At 45.7% G+C, this 18,513-nt stretch overlaps 1 protein-coding gene across 1 annotated transcript; it reads right to left on the bottom strand.

Moving 5' to 3' along the window:
• Positions 1-1,919: 1,919 nt before the first annotated feature.
• LOC132328411 (inositol 1,4,5-trisphosphate receptor-interacting protein-like 1) lies at positions 1,920-3,350 on the bottom strand. The gene has a single exon (XM_059848230.1). It carries the CDS (start codon positions 3,348-3,350, stop codon positions 1,920-1,922), a length of 1,431 nt encoding a protein of 476 aa, XP_059704213.1.
• Positions 3,351-18,513: the final 15,163 nt, after the last annotated feature.

The raw sequence follows: 18,513 nt of genomic DNA on the forward strand, positions 1-18,513 counted from the left end.
TTGCAGGGAGAACATCAGGCCCACTTTTCTCTTCCCCTCTTACAGAAGGCATGGGCATCCAAGGCAAAGACACCTGTAAATGAGGCAAGCTTCAGAAGACATATGGGAAGCAGTCTTTTATCTCATGTGATGACTAATAGCATGTTTCCAGCTGGAACATAGTTTGAGAGCTCTATGCAGCTCTTCAGTAGGAAAAAAAAATTATCTGTGTAATTGTTTTGGCAATGGTGTGCAGAGGGCCCTGGAAGTGGAAGACAGCATCAGCATACCATCCCATAAAGAGAGGACATCAGATGTTATGGCAAAAAGTCAGATTACTCTAGTGCCTACCTGATGCAGGAAGATGCAAAGGGCAAAAGTAACTTCCCTGCAAACTGTTTTGCCTCAAGCAAGAGGAAATGCTGTATGTGGAGCAGAGATTATCATGTACAGTATGAATGTGTGAATGTATTTTAATATATAGTGACAGTTCCTTGGACAAAAACAGTACCAAATCATGGAGTTGTTAAAGTGGGAAATTACCTTTAAGATCACCAATTCCAACCACCAGCCCAGTGCCCTCACCTAGGCCACTACTCATCAAGGTCCTCAATTGCTACATCCAGGCACTTGAAGCATTTCTTCAACATTTCCAGGGATGGTGACTCCACCACATCCCTGGGACACCTGTTCCTATGCTTGGCAACCCTTTTCAGGAAGAAACCTTTCCCAAATATCTCATCTAAACCACCCCCCGCCATGCAACTTGAGGCCATTTTCTCCTGTCCTGTAACTTGTTACCTGGGAGAAAGGGCCAAACCTTACCTTGCTACCACCTTTCAGGGAGTTGTTGAGAGCAATGAGGTTCCCCTAGACCCTCCTTTTCTCCAGGCTGCACACCCCCAGCTCCCTCAGATTTGTGTTGCAGAGACTTCCCCAGCTCTGCTGTGCATGGCTGTGCAAAGGCAGCCTTTGGCACCCTGGTGCCAGCTGCCCCAGGATGCTGAACCCCTCAGCAACAGGCTCCCCTCCTGCTCCTCTTTCAGGCCCATGTCCAAAGACACCACCCAAGATCACAGAATCCTGGAATGGTTGGGGAGGGAGGGACCTTAAAATTCATGGGCAGGGACACCTTCCACCAGACCAGCTTGCTCAGAGCCCCATCCAATCTGACCTTGAACACTCCCAGGGATGGGGCAGCCACAGCTGCTCTTGGCAACCTGTTCCAGGGCCTCAGCAGCATCACAGTAAAAAGCTTCTTTTTAACAGGCAATCTAAATCTCCTCTTTTAGTACAAAACTCTTCTGCCTTGTCCTACACTATTCTGACCATGTAAAAAGTCACCCTCTTTTGTTTTTTTATAAGATCCCTTCCAAGTACTGGAAGGCTTCAATGCGGTTTCCCTGGAGCCTTCTCTTCTCCAGGATGACTAGGGAGACTCGCACATGAAGTTTTATCAAATGTATTATTTATTTCCATATTTGTACCCAGTAAAGCTCACAGGAGGAATGGACTCCCTCAAAAAGGGCATTTGTAGGAGCTGCTGGAGGGCAGCAACATTAAATGCCACTTGGCAGTGAGCACAGCTGTGGAGGGTGGCAAATTATTCCTATTTCTCCAGTGCAGGAGCATGGACAGTGGGGGAGTGGGAGTCAGGGAATCAGAGAAACCAGAGCCCACCACCTCAGGTCTTATACCAAATAATTTCCAACTCTATGGTAGCTGAGCAGCTGCATTCCATGCCAAGGTGATGCATGGACGCTCAGAGATACAGTGTTCATTCAAACATACCATTTGTTGTAAACTTTGCATCAACTAGAGCTCCCAGAAGGTCAAAGTAGGGTTAGAATGATACTGGAAGTATTTTCCTGTAAGCCTAACAATTCTACTCTTCTACAGTACTGTGATTCTATGATTCTGTGATTCTACAGTTGTCTCATTCAGAACCCAAAGTAGAAGTGATATTGCAGGTCATCAAACTTCTTCAATGCCTCAGTCTGAGCAGCTGGATCCTGTGCCAGGTGCTGAAAGAGGTTCAGGGGCTGTGCCCCTTGGAAGGCTGGGGGCAAGGAAATCTCCCGGGGCATGTCCTCGTTGTCAAAGAAGAAGTGCTTGAGGTGTTTCTCCTCTAGGCAACAGCGCAGGTAGCGCATGGTGTCATCCACCCTCATCAGGAGATACTTGTTCTGCCATTCTGACAGAGGGATCAAGGTCAGGAGGTGCATGACCGTGGTCTTCAAGGCATAGATAGAAAGGCCTGAGCCCTCCAGAATGCGAGCACAGAGCCGCAGGCATTTGAGGTGGCAGCTGCGGGGTGGGGCGTGCATGGCGACATGCCTGAAGAACTTTGCCTCTGCCACAGCATAGCTCTCCAGCCACGTCGTGCTTGGGGGCAGTTGGGCCTCTGTAGGCTGGCTGCTCAGGAAGATGTCCGAGTCACCTTGCTGCACACTAAATACTGTCTCCACAAAGAGGCTTCTCCCAGAGGCTTTCATCAGCTTCATCTTGCAGGAGCGGCAGGAGGGGAGCACCTTCATGCTGTAGCGACGGGACTGAGGCATCATCGACCACGCTGAGATCACAAACGTCTGGAACCAGAGGGCAATTTTCTCCCCATCGAGGTAAGGGCCAGTGCAGAGGGTGTGTAGAAGGCTGACCACTTGATTTCTCTTCAGCTCCTGCTCAGAGTGGTGGAGGAAGCAGAGCATGTTCTGGTCAGGCTGGTCCCCGGTGCAGGTGCACACCAGCTCCACGCGGACACGCATGCTCGTTTGCGGCATCTCCCCCGTGGAGTCTGGCTCCAGGTGGAAGGCATGCCCACGGGGCGGCTTCAGGGGCACAAACATGCAGTAGACAACATCCTCCTCCTTGTGAGGACTCCATCCCTCACAGGCACTGCCCACCCCAATGACTGGTTCCAGCACCGGGAAGAAGCTTTCTGAGAAGAGACTGTGGGAGACTCGGAGAAGGTCACTCAGCAGCTCCTGCACCACCCGTCTCCTAGGAGCCAGCTTTGGCACTGACAGCTGGAAGCGTCTTGAAAAGATCCAGATCATATTCCTCTCAGCAGGATTTTCTTCCTCACTTTCTTCACTCTCTGAGTCCCTTCTGTTGTCCACCTCATGGACCCCTTTTCTGAGCCACCAGTAGAGTGCCAAGAGCACCATCAGGGATCCAGCAAGGGCCCAGAACAGGCATTGCTGCATGGCAGTCCAGAGCACAGCTCCCCAGGATCCAACATTCTGTTCCACAGTCCTGTGGGCCAACTCCTGCATCATCTGAGTCCTCTGCTGGTTGAAGTCCTCATCCAGGTACACATTGATGAAATGGCGGAGGCATTGCACAAGCCAGAGGAGGAAGAGTATGAGCATTATGACCTGCAAGAGAAGGGAGAGGAGTGCAGCGGTGCTGAGAGGGGACGGAAGGAAGAAAAGGGAAACGAAGGGAACTGGCAGGGAGGGAAGAAGTGATGGGAGACAGCAGGCAGGAGAGAGAGGGGGTTAGGGGGCTGGCAGACAGCAAAGCCTGTGCCCAGTCCTGGTGGTGGCACTGTGCCCTTTGCAAAGTGTGCCTGGAAGGGGCTGGGCCCTGGGTGCAGGCTTGGAAGCACTCTCTTGGGTGCCCGTGTTTGTGGTCCTGCCCTCATCCAGAGCAGCATCTGGCCATGTGTGCACACTTGATGTCATCCAGGCTTCCCTGGGGCAGGGCTGCTTCCTGCTGCCATTTATACCTGCTCCTCATTGTGATGTCCCTTGTGATGTCACTTGTACCAGAGACATCACGGCTAGGCCAGCCCACTGTACTGGGGCAGCATTGCCTACATGCCCCTTGTTGTGACATCCCTTATGATGTCACTGGCACCAGAGACATCACAGCCAGGCCAGCCCTGCCCTTCATGCCCACCCCAGCTCAGACACTCACAGTGGCCCCAAGAAATCCAGCCAACGCAGACCCACTGCTCCTCTGGGACAGCTCCAACAGCTCCACATCTTTCTTGTGCTGAGGAGCCCAGGCCTGGATGCAGGGCTCCAGGTGGGGCCTCCTGAGGGCAGAAGCATCTCCTTCAACCTACTGCCCAGGTTTCTTTGGAAGCAGCCCAGGATTTCACTGGCTTTCTGGCCGTGAGCTCATGTTGGCTCATGGCAGCTTTTCATCCACGAGAACCCCCAAGTCCTTCTCTGCACCCCACACACAGGGGTGTCACAAAGGCCCCAAGAGCACTCCCAGAAGGACAAGGATGAGTACCAAGGGAACTGATCCCATCTCACCACAAGGGATCTCAAGGATCAAAGCACCCAAGAATCACATCATCCAACTTTATGTTTGCCAAGGGTTCAGGGGAGCTTTGTCCTGCTGTGTAAAGGGAGGCTCTGGAGGCCATTCCAGAGCAGTGGGTCTGCATTTGTGGGGTGTCGGGACTCAGGTTTCTTGGGGCCACTGTGAGGGTCTGAGCTGGGATGGTGGGCATGAAGGGCAGGGCTGGCCTGGCTGTGATGTCTCTGGTGCCAGTGGCATCACAAGGGACATCACAATGAAGCGCAGGTATAAATGAGGGCAGCATGCAGTGCTGTCCTTGTCCAGCCTGAGACAGGATGAGTGCACACAGGCTGGAGACTGCCCTGGATGAGAGATGGAGTACAAAGGCAGAGCTGTCAAACCCTTCTCTCTGTCCTCCTGAAGGCTGTGTCTGTCCTAACGTTCTTGGTCATTCTGGTGAAGACCATCTTCCAGAGCACAAAGGTGGTGGATGATGAGCTGGATGAGGACACACACCAGCACATGCAGCACTGTTCTGAGTTCCTCAACCAGCAGCTGACTTGGATGCTGGAGGAGCTGGAACACAAGGCTGTGGAGCAGACTGGTGGATCATGGGGACCTGTGCTCTGGGCTGCCTTGCTACAATGGCAGTTCTGAGCCATTGCTGGAATGTTGGTGCTGCCTGTGGTGCTCTGCTGGCAGCTCAGGAAAAGAGGCTACGAGGTGCTGCCCAGCTGGCAACTGAGCACTTCAAAGCTTGCTGCTCCCCCACAATATACCCCATCCCCACACCCACACTCCCCACTCCCATCCCCACACTCCTAAACCCCTTTACCTTCCCACTGGAGTTGAATCTGAGGGTGAAATCTAAGTGCAAACTGGTAAGAAATGGTTAATAATTAAAAGCAATTAGAAGAATTTATAACAATGAAGAGTTAAAAAAAAAAAAAGTGATGCACAATTCAGTTGATCAATGCTGGACCCTTTCCCAAACACCCATCAGCTCCCATTCCAGGTAACTCACCCATTTCATATACTGGGCATCATGGCCTATGGGATATCCCTTTGGCAAGTTTGGGCCACCTTCCCAACTATGCTCCTCCCTCCCAGTCTTTTGGATTTGTGTTTATTTGTACCTCCTCACTGACAGAGCATGGGGCACAAAAAATACCTTGATTTTGGATAAACATGACCCTTAGCACCAACAAGAACATCAGTGCGTTACCAACACCATTGTCATACTGAATCCAAACCACAGCACTGGACCAGCTACTGACAAGAAATTAACTGTATGCCATCTGAAACCAGAACAATATCCACTCCTTAACCCACAGCATTTACATCATGCCAAGTCTCCCACTTCCCAGCACTTTATCACCTTCCCCATTTATCTGACAGACATACAGACAGCCATCACTCCCTCAGTGTGTTGAACACCTCTGTCAAATGTCCATACAATTGCCAGCAATACTTGACTATGCATGTGGGGAGAACAGACTGCTGAAGGAGCAAGCCCAGAAAGTGCCCTGGGAATCTGCTTTTGGAGGTCCTGTGCTCCATGAGTGTTGGTCCCCCTTGAAGAGCCATCTCCTAAAATCACAGGAGAAGGAAATGGCAAGCAAGGCAGAGGGATGACTTGGCTGAGCAGGGGTCTTCTTCTTTTCTTGCAGTTCCCCTGTCCTTCTTCCAGCCCTTCTTGTAGATGGGTGTACCATTTGCTAACTTCCAGTCACCTGGGACTCCTGGGTTATCTGGGACTGCTGGTAAATGATTGAATGGGGCTCAGGGAGCACTTCTGCCAGCTCCTGCACTAGATATCCTTTTCTGGATCCCATCTGACTGCATAGACACGGGTCTGCCTGAGTAGTGTAGCATGTTGCTGACCATTTCCCCATCCCTGTCTTTCAGCTCAGGGGTCTGGGTACTCACAGAACAACTGGTCTTACTATTAAAGACTGAGGCAAAAAAGACATTAAGAACCTCAGCCTTTTCCTCATCTTTTGTCATTATGTCTCCCCATATATCCAGTGAAGGACGAAGATTCTCCTTAGCTCTCCTTTTGTACTTGCAGAAACATTTTTTATTGCTTTTGACTGTAGTAACCAAATTAAGTTTCAGTTAGGCTTTTTCTTTCTTATATTTTTGAAATTTCAATTCTAATTTTGACCCTGATAACCACATGATATCACTGTGATCTTCCTGAATTGCCTGCCCCTTCTTCAAAAGGTCATGAAATCTTTTTTTTTCCTGAGTCTCAGCCAGCTTTCAGCACCTGGAGATAGCCTACTCCTGCACTTTTAAGATTTCCTTCTTGAAGAATCTCCAGCCTACCTGAACTCCTCTGCCCTTCCTGAACTCCTTGGCACTGCTTCCCAAAGGACTCTGTGAATCGATCTCTGAAAGGATCGATCTCTTTCCTTTTCTTAGAGGAAAAAATCTGCCACCTGGAAGTCCAGGGTGGCAGTTCTGCCAGCCACCATCCTTTACTTCTCCAAGAACCAAAAACTCTATCATTTTATGATTTTTACGCCCAAGACTTTATTGCCAAGTAAGGATGCTACCTTGTAACAGTTGAGGGAAATCGGGCTTCTGTGTTTCTACAAACTTAAAAAAGACATTAGGCCTGTGTGAAACAAATATGTATATCCCAGTTAAGCAAGGCAAAGTTACCCTTAAGCGACAGCACAAAAGTTCAGTGAGATAATCACATTAGCATTACTGAGTTAGCCATGCATGTGAAGCACAATACAGCTCCTATTTCCTATTTGTCTGCATTATGAATCTAAAATATTCATATTTTATTGTCTTGTGTTGACAGCAAACTGTTAGAAGAGAAGACCGGCTGGTTTTGTGTTTGGAGCTTCATGTCTTATTTAGTGCAAGACTGAATGGCAGGCAGAATTAATCAGGTTCTCAAATGCACTTTGTCCAAGGTTGTTCACACTAGCAGTCCTTAAGTTAGGAATGGGAATCTGGTGCCCTTTCCATTGGCTGGGATATATATATTCCACCTGCTCAAAAATCCTAAGGGAATTGAGCACTCGACTTGTCAGCAATTTTAAGTAAGATTTTTAGATTTAACCTTAATGCCTCTCTGAAAAGCCTAGGTTCCAGCCAGAATATGCATGTGGCTGAAGCCTGCTGAGATCTGACAGCACCCTTCAGCTCTGTGCTGGTGCTGCTGGCACCTGTGGAAACAGAGATGCAGCCTGCACCCAGTGCTATGGGGAAGCAGGCAGTGGGGAATATCAGCTTGGGACAAAGCATCAAATGGATCTGAGGCACCATTCATGCTTTAACAACCTGGGGTATTTCCCTGCAGTTTTGTAAAGGACTGCCAGCTAAAGACTAGAAATGCAATATGGTCTTTGTGCAGCATCCTGGTCTGTGGGCCTGATGGAAAGCCTGGGGGAACTTTTATGGTGTTGTGTCACTGCGATATTTTATGAAAAATCCCTTCGCCAGGATTTTTCTCCCGAGAAGCCGAGAAGCCTCAGAAAAGAAATGTAAACAATAATTATCTGATTGCTTGGAATGTGGTTTGGAGGTTGCTCACCAACAGGTGCATCTTTGATTGGTTCCATGTGAATTGTTCTTACTTAATGACCAATCACAGCCAGCTGTGTCAGACTCGGCATCTGTCACGAGATTTTATTATCATTCTTTGCTAGCCTTCTGATGTCTCCTTTCTCTTTCTTTAGTATAGTTTTAGTATCTAATTTTCTTTTAATATAATATATATCTAATATGATAAATCAACCTTCTGAGAACTTGGAGTCAATGCTCATCTCTCACCTTGTCCTGGGGCCACAACACCACCACACCAGTGTCGTGCTGGGTTTTGACTGGGGAAGCAGAAGTTTCCCTGCCCCTGCTCCCCAAGTAGGAGCTTCTGTGGCTCCCTGTCAGCACCAAGGGAGAAAAGCTGTGTGTGCTCTCCACGGGAAGGGTTTCCCTGCCATGCTGCCTGCCAGTCCCTGAGCACAGGTGGCCACAAGGAGCCTGGCAGCTGCCTCCTTTAGGGAATCACAGAAAGCAGCTTTGCCTCAAGAGCTCGGCATGGCAAAGGGCCCAGAGCAACCTGTCGTGCTGCCTGTCACACCTGTCAGAAGGAAGCTGCAATGAAAACAAGCAACTTTCAATAATGCCTCTGCATTCACTTGGAAATAATGAAAACAAGCATGAAGCAGCCAAGGAGCCCTTCTTGGGCTGTGTGTCACTGTTCCCTGTCACCAGTCTGCCCTGGAGCAGGATCCACTTGGCCACAACAATGAGTTGCAAAATGTTATTGGCCCCACAAAGAACTGAGTGCTAAAGGATCCCCCCTAACATAAATTACTCTTTAAAAAAAAAATATGGAATGATTTTGCAATTGTTTTTCCGTGTTTAAAATTGGTGTTGGAAGGTGCTTTTCCTACAGCACCTTGCAGAGCCTTTGCTTATTCAAATGAGGAGGAAACTCCCTTCTTTGGTGGTCTTCATGGATCACCAGCCAGTCTCCATCCCCTCTGACTCCTCCACAAAAGCAGGAGTGGCATGGGCTCTTCATGCCATGTTTTCCATGGGAGTTTCTGCCCCCTGACTCTGCTAGGACCAGGCTGCACACTTATTACACAACTTCAGTGTGTAGTCATGCAGTCATGACTATCATCAAATGTCTTCATCCCACAGTTTTCACTGTTCTTTCTTTATCTCTTAGTTTGCAAGAAGTCTTGCTAGGAAGGAAGAGGAACAAAAAATATTTCTGTGGAGCTCTCTAGGTTACCTAATGATTTTGTGGGTCATGTTGCTAGGAAAAAACAGCCCCTGAAGAGCTGTACTCTATGGCCCTGAAGGTTTTCACCACTTTTCAAATAAACCTGATCAACATTTCATGGGGACTGTGACACTCCTGACTACTCCAATAGCAGGTTTTAATGACAACATCAAATCATTAATTTATTTTTTTAGAGTGCATCTCACAAACTCAGCTCTCTTACTGCAACACAGCAAATCAAAAGTCTCTCCACCTTGTGCTGGTTGCTCATTTTCCACATACTTAGAAAATCTTGTTGAATCCCCACATGACACATTCTGTGTTTAAATTAGTACTTAAGGAGACTACTGCAAGTTTATTGCTCTTATCTTTGTCATTCACTGGGTGTGCCTGTCCCTTCCTCCTTTTTGTCTGCTAAATGAAACTGTCAGAGACACAGCTTTACCACTGCAGGGCATTTGCAACGGCAGCAGAAGAATAAAGGAAGCATTTTTTTTCCTAATCTTTCTGTGCACTTCATCATCCTCCATCACTGTAAGCCTACCAAATTTTAAGTTTAGAAGTGCACCCCATAACAATTTCTTCCTACAGCACAAACCCAAACTATTTAGGCAAACTAGTGATTATTCTTCCACACTAACATCAACATAAAGCAGATTAGAAGAATTAAATGCACAAGAGTGCTCTTCTTTTATGATTATGCACCCTTAATCTTCAGAAGATGGTTAATTACATTTTAAGCAGCATAAGAGCCCTAACATATTTGTATGTTAATAAAAATTCTCACCAGGGGTTTAAATCTAACATGTATTCACAGGTATAACTAATGGCATTTTTCAGTAATGCTGTGAAAAAATATGCCTGTAAGTTAGTACCTTCACACAGGAAACTGCTGGGAGTTTTTAATTTACTCTCTAACTATTCTCCTAATCATTCTCTTATCATGCTGGGATGGCTAAATGCATTCAGATTATAATGATGGCATGCACCCACCACAGCAGTGTCAGTGATGACATTTGGCAGTGCTTGAAGTCAGGCTGCTGCAATCAGAGCTCTGCAGCAGAGGGAAGCAGGGAAGGAACAGAGATGACACTGCAGCCCTGTGGTTTCACAAGAACTCATGTTTGCTGGTTCAAGGCTTATTCCAGTTCAGAAAGGGATTAGTCTCCACCTAGGACAGGCCCAAACATCTCTGTGATTCAGAGATTTTAGAGCTAAATGTTAATTATGTCATCATTAGGAAAAATTTTTTCACAGAAAGGGTGATTAGGCATTGGAACAGGCTCCCCAGGGAAGTGGTGAAGTCACCATCCCTGGAAACATTTGAAAAACAATTAGACATGGCCCTTTGTGATATGATTTTTGAGCATGGTGGCATTTGATCACAGGTTGGATTCAATGACCTAGAGGTCTTTTCCAACTTTATTTATTCTGTGATTCACACTCAGAAATGTTGAAGGTTCAAAATCTCTTCTTTCCTACAAATCCTCCCAAGTGAAGACAACCGCTGTTGTTTAGCTTCGCTTCCATCCTCCAAGGAGCCAGGGCACTGGCATTCATAGTGGAATCAGTATTCTTTCTCCAAATTTGCTCTTTGGAAATTTCAACTTTAGACACCCCAGAATTTAGGCTAGGGTGAGACCCAGCCTGATTCAGGGTCAATATCCTCACTGTTTTCAACCCAAGGCAGCTTCAGGAAAACAGAAGGTGTGAACATCTGAGAGGGGAAGAGACAGTGCACCAAAAAGGGAAACACGTTCTTTCCTCCTGGATTCACCCACTAGAGGGACCCGTTTCATTCCCTGTACGACAGCAGAACGGAGCAAGCTCCGGGGACTATGTGCCATGGAGAAAGGGGAAAAGCAGGTGCTGTTGATGCTTCCCACAAGTGCTGAGTTCAGTGGCCACAGGAATCGTCCTTCCCTGGGATGTGTTTGTCCTGTTGGCTGCCCAGCATCATGACAATTTCCTCTGGAGGGACCACCTGAGTTCCAGGAAAAAGAAACTTTACAGCTCAACTTTATTTTTCTCTGCTGTTTGGTCATTTCTTCCCACAATGGATTTTCTTCATGTCTACATCCCAAAGCAGACACTGTTATTCCAAAACATCCCCAGGGCATAAAAGATAATTTGGAAAAGGAGGAAAGAGCTGAACTTTTGAAATATGCTGCCTAATTATTAGTATTCCTCATTCTGAGCCTTATTTGTGGCAAGGATGACTCATTGCCCTTGAACACCCACTGCCTATCTTTTCCTCTAATGTTGCTTTCCTTTTTGATTTTCTGGATACAGAGAGCTGACTGCTTATCTATTCCTACTGTTAAAATGATGCATAACTTCTGCATTTTCCGGATGGAAACATTATGGACACTGAAATGTCATCACAGCCCCATTTGCTCATCTGCTGTTATTTACTTTCCAGCAGACAATATTTAGTACAAGGCACACACAATGCAGAAGTCAGCACAACATTCATCACATTGATACCAGGATGTACAATGCATGCTGCCACGGATCAACAGAAACAGTCTGGGCTGGAGGATTTACAGAGCTCCCCATGTCCCTTCGGGCTCTGTACAAATTTTCCCTGGCTGAGATGCTGTAAAGTAGTTCTGGAAAGGAGCCAAGGCATGGCTATGTGCCAGGGGGAGGGGTTCTCCGAAGAGGAGGATGTAGGGATCTACTGTCAGAGTGACCTTCCTTCTTGTCTGGTGGATACAACCCTGCACTGGTTTCTTCCAAAGCTTGCCAGAGCCACCCGTGCACACTGTGCTCCCTGGGAGGTTTGCACAGAACTCCCTGTGTCATTACACTGGTGGGTCTCTTTTTGGATACAGATGAAGCTCTGTCTAGAATAAGACATCTCTGGAAAAGCATTCTGAAGTCCTGTCAAATCCTCAGGTCACGTAGAGCAAATGCCCAGCTATCCAAAAGCATGTCCCAGGGAAATCAGCAGTCTAACAGGGATGATTTAGAACACTTCAGTCATTCAAAACAGAAGCCACAATACCTTACATCTGTGCATTATGTGCTTTGACCTTTATAAGCACTCCACAAAAATTGCCCCATTCCACTTCAGTGAGGGAACTCAGCAGATGAATGCCCTCCCTGGAGAGCTTTCAGGAACAGTAAGATCCCTTGCAGTGGTTTTCAGGACAATGAAACAGGCTCCCCAGGCAAATGGAGTCACCATCCCTGGTGGTCTTTAAAAATCTTGTAGATGTGGCACTTGGTGACATGGTTTAGTGGTGAACATGGCAGTGCTGAGTTAGCAGTTGGACTTGATGATACTGGAGGTCTTTTCTAACATAAATGATTCCATGATTCTTTTATGTACTCAGCTAAGGGATGAGTCTTCCTTGACAATGAACTAGCAATAATGAAGATGAGGATGCTGTCCTTGGGTTCTATGGGGACTGTTTCTGTGCTTCTGTGTGAGTCTCCAAAAGAATGGATTGATCATCTCTTGAAGGCAGGTGGTGGGGCACAGCAGGCAGGGGACTACACCTCACAGGGCTTTAGTTCTCTGGAGGCTGAAAGGTTATCAGTGCATACCTGACTCCATCTTATTTCTTATCTGGCACCCACCCTCAGCCACTTTTTGAGAAAAAATCCTGCATTAGCTGAACCTTTGGTGACCATTCTGATATACTTAGTGCCAGAGATTTCTAGGAAAAGCCAAAGGAAAATCTCATCTATCAGAGGATGATAAAAAGCAAATTTTGAAATGTGATGGAGCTCTTCTGTTTCTCATTTCTTTCTTCTTACTGATTCAGCTTTCTTTCAGCTAGCATGTATGGAAACTTGTGGCTTCACATTTACATCAAGATGCTCCTCAGTGCCATCAGAAAACCATCTTGGAGTGCTGAAAAAGAGCAAAAGAACCACAAAAAGGTGTGGGGATGATGGCAAACAAACAGAGCTGCTTGGAGAGCGCAGGGAATGGGTGCAAGGTGAAGGGATCTGGGACAAAATCCTCAGCCAGTGCCAGAGTAGGGCTCAGCCTTGCTGCTCCCCTGAAGCCAGATCTGCTCCAAATAATTGTTTCCTTTTCCTTCCACGTGATTCTGAATGTTTTAATATTTTCCTTTTGATGCCCTTTTCAAAGAAAGACTTTTGCCATATGGAAATCTGCCATTAGACCAGCTCTTGATTGTCTCATAACTGTCACATAAAACAAAGTCAGTCACTTTCGAAATCTGAAGGCAGCTGGCTGGAGTGGTTGGATCCAGCTTCAAACAGCATTCACATTTGTTGGGCTTGTCCTCCAATCCCAGTTTGAAGATCTGCTTTCCCTTAAAAAGAATGACAATTTTGTAAGTTTTACAAGAGTGGCTTCAAAGCAGGACTGAGGAATGGCTTTGCCAGGTCACATCAGAGCTGTGTCCCCCATCAGTCCCTGTGGCCTCCAACTTGGCCCAGGGCAGCCAGACACAGAAGGAAGAGGATACAGATGTTGCAAGCAGGCAGCCATATTTCCTCAGCATCTGGTGTTTGGGATCTAGCAATTCCATCAGCTATACATTCATTTATTGTGGCTGAAGGGTGAGAGTTGGTCATCCAGAGGTACTACAAATTTCTGATACTGTATGCATTCAAGAACAGCATTTAAAAATCTTCTGTCTCTTTGTTGCCCAGAGAAGTTGTGGATGGCCCAGCCCTGGAAGTATTCAAGGCAAGGCTGGATGGGGCAACCTGGTCTAGTGGAAGGTGTCCCTGCCCATGGCAGGAGGTTGGAACTAGATGATCTTTAAGTTCTCTTCCAACCCAATGGTTCTATGATTCTAAGTCAACAGCTGCTGTCCTGATCCCAGGTCAGGGCCACATGGTGCACTTTACCATCTAAGGTGAGAAGGGAAAGAGGAGATCTCCATACTTAGAGTCAAGAGGAGAGAAATACTCTCAGATGTGAGGGGCTGTGGGTACCAGTGGGAATCCTGATTCAGCATGCATGCTGTGAATCACCACTGGGCTAAGAGGAGGGAGCAAGAATGGAAAAAGTGATGGCCATGGATTCAAATGCTCAAGCTGGCTTTTCTGCCTGCTCTTCACCGCCTGCTTCAGGGACTGAACCTGTTTCTCTTGATTGCAAATAACTTGGCTTTGGAGCACCCCATGTGGAGTCTTTGTAGATATGGATGCACACAAAGGATAGGAAATAAAAATTACGAAAATACAAGATGTTTGCAAAACATTTCAAATTGGATACCAATTTTGTTAATGTTGAATTGCTGGTGTTCAAGGTGACGTGTCACAATGACCTAAAACAACTTCTCCCCTTTTGCAGACACAGTGTAAGCATTTTCAGTTTTGTAAAAGCTTCATCTGAGTGCAAGCTGTGATCTGGAAATCTCTGCTCCACACAAGGAAGGGATTTGATTGTGACACCTAGGGAGCAAGAGGTTGCAGATTTCCTATTTGCTTCCCCCAACCCTGCTCCAGTTGGATGTAAATAATTATTTACTTCTCCTCAGGGTCCTTTCACTCTCACCTTCTTTCATGGCCCTTTGACTGAGACAAAGGCAAAAGCTGTTACCTGAAAATTTACAAAAACAAAGAGTCAGGAAGCAAGCATGGGGTCAGCTTCAGTCTTGCCAGAGATTTGCCATAACTGTGAGCAGGTCACTTAATCTTATCTCAGCACCACAAGTGATAAAGGCCTCACTGATATCATATTAATCTGTAATCAAAACTTCACCTAAGGAATACAGGATTAAACTACTGCAGAAATGTAATATTCTTCATCTGGATGATCCCTTTGTTCCAAGAGCTCTTGTGTATTCTTGTCATTTTCACATCTGTTTATCACTTGGAGAAAATGTCTTTTGTCTTTTAGTAAGCTCAAGCATATATTTCCTGTGTCACTCTCCCCCAGACTATTATTTTAAAATCTAAATACATTTTCTAAAGGTTAGGATATGTATAATTAAAATCAAGTTGGCAGCAAAGAACTATTTCATTCACTCCATATAATCCTCCAGTTGGAAAGTGGGTGGGGAATTTGAACTGATCTCACACTTACTGGCAATAGCAAGGGTGAGGTCACAGACATGACTAGTGGCACTGACTGTTCATTGTGACATTTGGTGTGGGAGCTTAATTGTTCAGAAGTTTCATTCAGTGCTTTCCGAAAGTGAGGATTTGTAAGGTAATTCCAAGGAGCATCCCAGAAACACAAATCACTTCTGTAAGTCATGACTTTTGCACTCACACTGGGAATTGCACATTGTAAGAAGTGTAGATACTGCTCAGCACTTCTACTACTCATAATTTTTCTTTTCAGCATTTTAACTTCCTTCAGTTATATATGAAGTGGCTCCATTCTCCTTGCAGACTCCTACCCAATATCTTGTAAAAGTAAATGAACTTTAAAATTGAAGGTAGTTCTCCAGAGAAGTAATTCAGCAATAATTTAGCCTATAGAAGTTCCCAAGTCTGTAATTTATTGATTTAGTTAACAGTTTGTACTGACTAGATAACAGTTTCCTATCTTATCACTCTCTGTTTTCATTATATCCAACCTGTCTGGTAGAAGGAATATCAATCTTTGGCAGCTTACAATTGCTAAGAGTATCTGTTAAATATCTCAAAACTTGTCTTTACTTAATTTTGGAGTTTCAAAGTTTCTTATTTGGAGGATTGGCAAATCGTTAAAAAGATTTACTTTTCTTCACAAGGAAAACAAAAAAAAAAAAAAAAGAAAAAGTGATTGTTCAGTTGAGTCTGCAAAAGGGAGGCAGAAAGTTCTGCTCTTCTGGTACTTGCACAAATCCTTAGCAGTAGATCCCATCCAGCCTGCAGAAAGTGTTGGTCACATCACCCCACTCTCTCTGCAGCAATAAATGCAGATGAGGTGTGGTTGCCTAGAGGATGGAACAGCAGAAGGTATCAATGCACTTTATGATGCTTGGCAGGAAAGACAGACTACATTGTACAGCTTTTTTGAGACAGCCTAGAAGTTGATTGCTGACACTTGTGGCTGAGAAAAGGTTCCACAAGGTCAGAGCTGCTAAAATTGAACTCGTAAAGAGGAAAATGTGAGGACAGTGAGGATAATACAAAGCAAATGTTGGGTACATTTGTGTTTGTGAAACTGCTTTGTTTCAACAATACTCACAAACACTTCGTTCTTGTTTTGGAGGATATTAGAATGATTAGGTAGTTAAAAGACTTGTGAAAGTGGCTGTCTAAATTGTAAAGGAAAAAAAATCCAGACAGGTATTGAAGTCAGAGTTCACAAGCGTGTTGCAGTACTGACACACTCATCAGGAATGCTCTTATGCTCCCACAGAAATGCCTGCTCCATGCTACAGGAACTGAAAAACACCCCTCACTCAGCTGACCAGTCACACCTCAACAAATGCCAAGGAAGCTTTCAAAGCTGACATTTTTAGGTAAGAACAGTAAACAAGCCCTTCTTCAATTCATCAGTTACTGCAAGTTAGATTCTTACCAAAGTTTATGACTTCAGAGATGGCTCATCTGATGAAGAACAGAGAGAAGGCAATGACACAATTTTCAGCAGATTTTTAGGGACCAATTGTCCCATATGGCTGATGCCTGCACTAGTAAGCCCTTCTTCAGGGCAAGGAGAACACAAGACTTATAGCATAAAGTCTCATGAGAAAGAAAGTCTGCAAGCTTTCCATTGCGCTGTTGGAGAGCCAGTTCCTCATGTAGCTCTGTATGAAACCAAGAGCACTTTCTTCTTCATTAAGGGTAATGGCACTATTCTGTAACAAATAACCAAAGCAGAGCAATGCTATCTCCTGATAGAACTACCTGCCCAAACTGGCCTGATTTTTCCAAGGACAAACCTATGTATTCTATTCTAACCTACCTTTAAACAGAACACACTGCTAGAGCTGAGGCTTTGCCTTCCTGCAGGCTCTGGCTCTACCATTGCTCAAATCTTACCTTCAGAACAGACCTCCTGGATTCTCTTATTTTGGGGTAGTTCTCATGAGTTAGAAGACCATACAGGGGTCTGCACAGATGCTCTACACTGGTGTGTAGTGGCTATCCACTCATCAAAGCCAAATACCAGTATCATCTTCTCTGGCCTGTCTTCTATTGAACCCCCTGGACTAAAACCCACACAAATGCTTTTTAACTTCCCAGTGTGCTAAAAGAAAGAAAATCGGTTCCTCCATCTGCTCCTCCATTTCCTGATCTGTGTGATGATCAAGTGGCTGTTCTGCTCCTTCTGCCATAATTTTGAGACAGAGGACCACAGGAGTCCAGACACATTAGCAAGCTGATGTTGAGCTGACAGATTGTTCTATCAATTAGTGCAGTAGTTTCAGCCCACATGTCAGATACCTTCTCCTAGACTGTAGCACTGACAAACTTTAAGATGTGTCAGAGATTCCTCACTCAGAAAACTGATCAGTGTGTGCTGTCCCTGGCCTTCTTTGCAGGGCTTCTTTCACTTCTTTCCAAGATGACCTCTCTGTTGTGAGTCTGTAGGGTCTTAGTGGGGCTCTTGATGTATCTCACTGTTTCCTACTTCCAAGAAAGTCATGTCCCCAAGCAGAGTAAAGCTGATTCCCTTTACATGGCAGAGCACAATCTCAGACAATAAGCAACACACTCCTCTGAGCACCAGCCAACTCATAAACCAGTCCCTGGGAGCTTCATCTGCTTCTTTCCCTTCTGAAACAATCAGAGAGATTGAGTGTTCACAGCCCCACTGCCTGCACACCCAGCAGCCCAGGAGCACAGCTCTGGCTGAGGCAGCCTGTGTGACTCAGCTCTGCCTGCAAATGTGACAACCTTTGTTAGGAAGAAAACCTAGGGGTTTGGTACCAAAATAAAGCCAGCCCTGAGTGCAGCTGAACTGTCTGACATTATCAGACAGGCTGTGTAGAGCAGTTCCAGCTCTCCTCTACCAAGCTTTTTCTTAACTGTCTAGCTTAACACCCTTGAAGCCCTCTGGCCAGCATATTCCCAGGTATGAACAGAGAAGTCTGAGCTGTGCTCTATCTTTTTCTCCTGAAAAATGCCCTAGTTTGAACTTTCCAACCAGTTATTCCAAGTTGTGGTAGCATTAATCAAACTAATGATATCTGGTTATCTGCAGGAAAATCAATATTATATGGCACAAAAAAGAATCCCACCATAAATAGTGTCCTGCACAGTGTCTGTGTTCCTGTGCTAGTCTGAACATATTATAAATTACTTTTTTTTTTTCATTCTTTTTTTTTGTTTTTCTGTCTACTCCCTGGAGGAGAATGTGGTATGATGAGGGTTATTGGGACCCTGCAGCTGTCCAAGGATAAGATATCTTAGCTGTTGGCTTTGCTGTGTTACTCATGCAAGGTTATTATGGTCATGGATGCCAGTGACAGCCTCAGGTCTCTGTTCTGCCCAGACACTTCTTTTGTATTGAAATAACAACTCCTAGGATAAAGTCCTGGAGGAAAGAGATTGCACATCTAAATGAAACCACAGTGACCTGTGGTTTGGGGAACACCAAATCAGCTGCATCAGGAAGGGGAACATCCATCACCTCCGTCTGC

This window comes from Haemorhous mexicanus, chromosome 6 (assembly GCF_027477595.1).
Source record: "Haemorhous mexicanus isolate bHaeMex1 chromosome 6, bHaeMex1.pri, whole genome shotgun sequence".
NCBI lineage: Eukaryota > Metazoa > Chordata > Aves > Passeriformes > Fringillidae > Haemorhous > Haemorhous mexicanus.

What these genes read in the sequence shown, in the direction of transcription:
- LOC132328411 (XM_059848230.1), bottom strand. Translation starts at nt 3,350, where the DNA reads ATGCTCATACTCTTCCTCCTCTGGCTTGTGCAATGCCTCCGCCATTTC.